This window comes from Ranitomeya variabilis, chromosome 2 (assembly GCF_051348905.1).
Source record: "Ranitomeya variabilis isolate aRanVar5 chromosome 2, aRanVar5.hap1, whole genome shotgun sequence".
NCBI lineage: Eukaryota > Metazoa > Chordata > Amphibia > Anura > Dendrobatidae > Ranitomeya > Ranitomeya variabilis.
Window position 1 is genome coordinate 237,033,396 of NC_135233.1, and position 6,352 is coordinate 237,039,747.

Consider the following 6,352-nt stretch of genomic DNA (forward strand, 5'->3'; position numbering starts at 1 on the left):
CGTTGTATACGCCGCACAACGGGGGCAGCGGATGCATTTTTCCAGCGCATCCGCCGCCCCATTGTGAGGTGCGGGGAGGTGGGGGCGGAGTTCCGGCCGCGCATGCGCGGTCGGAAAAAGCGGACCGTCGGCAGCAAAAGCCGGATTACTCACCGGTAATGCTCTTTTAATGAGTCCACGACAGCACCCCACCCCATAGGAACAGGAAACCTACAGAATAAAAGGAGGCGGTCCCCTCTCCTCCTCAGTTTAGTTTACAGAGTATAAAAAGGGAACCGCAAAAGCTTTAGTATTAATTCTTATTCAGCAAAATATCTTAAAAACTCTATACAACCATTATTTGTGAATTAAAGAAAGGGCTGTGCATAATCAGGGAGGGTTGTAAATGGGTGCTGTCGTGGACTCATTAAAAGAGCATTACCGGTGAGTAATCCGGCTTTTTACCCTTCGCCACGACAGCACCCCACATGAGAGACTTTCAGAGAGTCATTACTCGGGTGGGATTACTGTACTAAGCACAGCTCTACCAAAGGTCAAATCAGAAGATGAAGATAGATCAAGTCTATAATGGTTGTAAAAGGTAGAAGGTGTAGACCAAGTTGCGGCCTTACATATTAGATGGATCGGGACATCCGCTTGTTCCGCCCAGGAGGAAGCCATGGCTCGTGTTGAGTGCGCTTTAATACCCACTGGAGGAATCTCGCCTTTCGATGTATAGGCCAAGCAGATAGCATCTCTGATCCACCGAGATATGGTAGCTCTCGTGACCCCATGTCCTTTCTTGTGGCCCTGAAAGGAGATAAACAGAGCCCTACTCTCCCTCCATGTTTGACACCTTTCTATATAAGTCAGGATGGCTCTTCTGACATCTAAGGTGTGGAACTTATGTTGTTCAGGGGTTACAGGAGAATCAAAAAAGGAAGGGAGAAATATTTCCTGTGACCTGTGGTAGGTGGATGCTACCTTAGGGAGGTATGAGGGGTCTGGTTTTAGGACTATTCGATCATGGAATATCAGTAAGAATGGTGGGTCTACTGATAGGGCCTGGATGTCGCTAACACGTCTGGCTGAGGTCAGGGCTACCAAGAGGGCTACTTTATATGTGAGGACATTTAGAGGTATAGAATCTAGAGGCTCAAATGGGGAGCTGGTTAAGGCTTCTAGCACTAAATTTAAATCCCACGGAGGTAGACGGGGAATATGTACCGGGTTACTTCGTTCACAAGACTTAATGAATCTGGAGACCCATCTATCAGCGGCTATATTATATCCATATAGGGCTCCTAACGCTGATATCTGGACTCTTAAGGTGTTCACTGATAATCCTAATTCTCTACCTTTTTGTAGGAACTCTAGAATAGGTGTTATCGGAACCTGTTTAGTGAATGGTATTGTATGAAAGTCTAAGAATTTTTTCCATACCCTGCTATATATCAGGGTGGTAGATCTTTTTCTACTTAGTAGCAGGGTTTTTACTAGCTGTTCTGAAAAACCCCTTGAGCTTAGTAACTGCCGCTCAAGTTCCACGCCGTCAAGTGAAGCCCTTTCACTTGCGGGTGGAAAAACGGCCCCTGGAACAGGAGTTCCCTGTCCAATGGAAGAATCCATGGATCACATAGACACATGCTTTGGAGGCAGGAGAACCACGGCCTCTTTGGCCAGAAGGGTGCAATGAGGATCACCCTTGCACGTTCCCTCCTGATCTTCCTGATCACTAGCGGAATTAGAGACATTGGAGGAAAGGCGTAAGCCAGTTTAAAGTTCCAAGGATGATGTAGGGAGTCCAGCATGTCTGGATGATCCATGGAGTTCAGGGAAGCGAATCTTTCTACCTGTCTGTTGCCTCTTGTGGCAAATAGATCTATCTGAGGCACTCCCCATGCTCTTGTTATTAGTCTGAACTCGGTTCTGTTTAAGGACCATTCTCCCTGGCGCAGCCTGTTTCGACTGAGGTAGTCCGCTTTGGTATTCTCTATTCCTCTGATGTGTAGGGCTGTTAGGGACGTAAGATGAGTCTCTGCAAACTGGAAGATCTCCCCTGCGATGGTCATCAGACTTCCTGACCGTGTACCGCCCTGACGGTTTACATAGGCCACTGTGGTGGAGTTGTCTGAGAAAACTCTTACATCTGCTCCTTGAATCTGTGGAAGAAAATATTTTAAGGCTTTCCCTACTGCTGTTAATTCTTTCCAATTTGACGAACATGATGATTCTGACTGCTTCCAGGTATCCTGGACTATGTCATCCTCCATATGTGCACCCCATCCCGTAGGGCTGGCGTCTGTAGTAATTATTTTGGATGGATCTACTATCCACGGTACACCCCCTGAGAGGTGTCACATATCTAGCCACCAGGATAGAGATTCTATGACATCTCTAGAGAGAGTTAGTTTACTCTCTAGGTGTCCTTTCCGTCCCTGGGCTGACAGTACTTCGTACTGTAATTGGCGGGTATGGAATTGAGCCCATGGTACAGCCGGGATACATGAGGACAATGATCCTAGTAAGGACATAGCCTTTCTTAGAGTCATGTAGGGGTTTTTTATTGCTTCTGACACCTTTGACTGTATAGTCGTTTTCTTTGAATGCGGGAGGAAGCTTTTTTGACTTACGGAGTCTAGCTGGATCCCTAGAAACATTTGAGTAGTGTCTGGATTCAGTCTGGACTTTTCGAAGTTGATAATCCAACCCAACTCCTGCAAGGATGAGATTGTGTTAGACAACCGCAATTTACATTGAGCCACAGAATTCCCTATCACTAAAAAGTCATCTAGGTAGGGTATTATTAAAGTGTCCCGTTGGCGTAGATGAGCCATTACCTCTAACATCACTTTTGTAAAAATGCGGGGGGCCATAGAAAGCCCAAATGGCATTGCTACATATTGGAAGTGACGAACCTGTCCCTCCAGGATGACCGCTACTCTTAGATACTGCTGGTGTTCGGCATGTATAGGAAGGTGATAGTAAGCATCTTTTAGGTCTATCCCGGCCATGACACACCTAGGAAACAAAAGCTTGATGGTAGAACTAATGGATTCCATTTTGAAAGTGTGGTTACGTAAAAAGGAGTTAGTTTTTTGAGGTTTATGATGGTTCTGAATGAACCATCTGGTTTATTGATCAAGAATAAAGGGGAATAGAACCCCCTCCCTTCTTGATCTCGGGGAACCTCTATCAATACTTTTTTAGAAGCGACAGGATCTCTGATTCTAGAGCTTCTTGTTGTTGTTGACCTCTCGGAGATGTTACAATAAAAGAATCCCAAGGGATCCTATCAAATTCTAATCTTAATCCATTTCCAATGATGTCCAGAATCCAAGGACTAGATGTTATCAACTTCCATTTAGAAAAGAAATATTTCAATCTACCGCCCACTTCATAATTAACGGTACTTATTACGTTTTTGGTTATAGGATCCGGAAAACAGAGCACCTCTTTGTTTTGGATCCTTTGCCTCCCAGCGCTCCCTTTGTTCAGTAGGTTTGTTCCTGGTGAAGGGGCGCCTCCTGAAAGCTCTCCTGTAAGAGGGAAGGTACTGGTTAGGGAAGCCTTTCTTCCGCTCTCCTGCCTTATTTAAGAGCTCATCCAGAGTTTTCCCAAATAGGAACTCACCCTGGCAGGGGATCGCACAAAGTTTTGCCTTGGCCTGTGCGTCCCCTTTCCAATTTTTCAACCAGAGTGCTCGCCGGGCTGTGTTTACTAGGCCGGCTGACCTGGCTGTTAGACGTAGCGAATCCACCGACGCATCGGCTAGAAATGCTACTGCATCTTTCATTAGAGGGATTTTCGACAGAATTGTATTTCTCGAAGCTCCACTTCTAAATTGTTCCTCCAGCTGCTCTGTCCATACTAGCAGTGACCTTGCAGTACAGGTGCTAGAGATGGCTGGTCTGAATGCCCCCGTATTAGCCTCCCATGACCTCTTAAGTAAGGCTTCTGCTTTTCGGTCTAGCGGATCAGTTAGAGTCCCTGAGTCCTCCACAGGCAAGTCCGACTGTTTAGAAGTTGAAGCCACTGCCGCATCAACTTTTGGTATCTTTTGCCAGGAATTAAGTTCTTCATCACTGAAGGGGTAGCGTCTTTTAGCAGAGGATGGTAAGAATCCTCTTGTATGTTGTTTCTCCCACTCTTTTTTAACCAGCTCCTTAATTGTGGGTATGGCGGGGAAGGACCTTCGTTTTCTTTGTCCTAACCCCGCGAACATGATGTCCTGCGCTGACTTCTTTCCCTTCTCATCTGGGCACCCCATCGTGCTCCTGACGGCTTTAATTAAACTGTCTACACTACTATTTGGTAGACAAAGCCCTCCTTCATATTCCGATGAACTTGGCTGGGACTCCTCTTCATCAGAGGATTTTTGTACTACCTCTGACTCCGAGCTTACTGGAGATCGGGACCTGCTAGGCTGACGGGTACTGGTGCTACTTGTATGCGCCAGACCCTGCATCTCTTCACGAATTATGGCTCTAACGACAGACGGAGTCATTACGTTTTCTTGTCGTAAGGTCAATATGATGCAGTCTGCACACAATCTCTTAGTATATGAGTCCGGGAGGGGTTGCAAACATAAGGCACATTCTCTGTGTTTGGTTTTATGTGTCCTTTTCTTAGTCTAGAGGAAGGGGATATAGGAGGAACATATATCAGCATATGGGAAGAGACTCTTTTAAAACTCACCCAGTGAAGCTGACAGGTACCGGTTCTGGAGGCGGATTCTTAGCTGAAAGACCTTTCTGTTTGGTGGCAGATCGCTTTTCCTGGGATCGATCTCCACTTTTGGTGCTGCTCCTGGCGCTTGTCTCCTTACTGGGAGACTGCTCTGTTGCAGACAAGTGCGCTACATCGGCCGGTGAAGCCATACTTACACACACCGGCCGACGCTAGTGCTGCACTTTTGAATCTGGCGCCGAATCTCCTGCCTCCCCGGACCCAACCCGGAAGTGCTCCAGCGACTTCCGGGTTAGACGCGCCGCTCCTCCTTACCATGCGGCGGCTGCTGGATAAGAAGCCGGCCGCTGAGCGCGCGCGTCCTCATGGATCCGGGCGGACCAGCGGCACCGAACCCGGACCATGGCGACGATCAGACGAGGGGGGAGGCTGCAAACAGTGGCTCCCCCGCCGCTGCCTCTGGTACCGCAGCCCCTGCCGTTCCCACAGAGACCGACGCAGGCGGGTGCATGGCCCAGGAATCCTCTTGGACTGCAGGTACTTCGGATTCCCATAGAAACAGGAAACCTAAACTGAGGAGGAGAGGGGACCGCCTCCTTTTATTCTGTAGGTTTCCTGTTCCTATGGGCGGATCCCTCTCTCATGTGGGGTGCTGTCGTGGCGAAGGGTAAAAAAAACGTTACATGTAGCTTTTTTTGTGCCGACGGTCCGCCAAAGCACAACGCATCCGTCGCACGACGGATGCGACGTGTGGCAATCCGTCGCTAATGCAAGTCAATGGAGAAAAAACGCATCCTGCAAGCACTTTTGCAGGATGCGTTTTTTGTCCAAAACGACGCATTGCGACGGAGGACAAAAAACACTTGTTTCCCGATAATCACCCACTGTGTGAACAGGCTCCAAATCACCCGACGAATTAACAAAATGCTTGATTGTCGCTAAGATGATTTTTACGCTTGCTTAAAATGAATTGCTCTCAGCGGCACATTGTCCTCTGTAAACGTGCTACCGAGAACAATGACAGTCTATGCACAAAGAACCATCTATTACTGATCCAGTGTCTAAACACTAACAAGTAGCTGATCAGCAGTCATTTAATGGACCTAGAACACAAAGTGTGAAGGCCCCTCAACTACAACACAAGCAGTCTGATATCAGCTGGGTGACAATACCAATAATGAGACACAAGACCAGACAGGAAATCTGTGGATGAGACTATCACGCTCACATCCTGCGCTGCTGATACTGCAATGCTAGATGCTTTTACATAAAGAAAATGTATAAGAACTGGGGTACAGATCCACCAGCAACTAAGAAAGTACTCTGTAATTGTGGAAGACCCCATCATGAATGAAATTCATGGTAAACCCCCAATCCAGACATCTGATTAGGCTTCATTCACATGTCAGCATTTTTCATCTGTCAGTTTTATCCACAGAGGACAGGCTCGTTATTTTAGCTGGGGCATTTCTCATGTCCGATTCACACTGCAGACTGATGATCCACATGAAGAACCGACCATGCTGTGTGCAGCAGAGCTCTACTGGAGTGCATGGCAATGACTGGACGCTGGGGTCCTGCCATGGGTTCTGCTTCACTTCCTTTATGAAGCGTCTGGTTTTCTGGGTCAGTTAACAGATGAACATTGAACAAGCTCCATCCTGTCGATCCCCCTCTGTTCTGA

General features: G+C 47.4%; 1 protein-coding gene across 1 annotated transcript; it reads right to left on the reverse strand.

The window, feature by feature from the left end:
- Positions 1-201: 201 nt before the first annotated feature.
- LOC143805188 (uncharacterized) lies at positions 202-3,172 on the reverse strand. The gene is made up of 3 exons (XM_077284161.1): positions 2,898-3,172; positions 2,613-2,696; positions 202-2,141 (listed from the first exon to the last, which is right to left on the reverse strand). Exons 1-3 carry the CDS (start codon positions 3,039-3,041, stop codon positions 1,503-1,505), a joined length of 867 nt encoding a protein of 288 aa, XP_077140276.1. The 5' UTR covers positions 3,042-3,172; the 3' UTR covers positions 202-1,502.
- Positions 3,173-6,352: the final 3,180 nt, after the last annotated feature.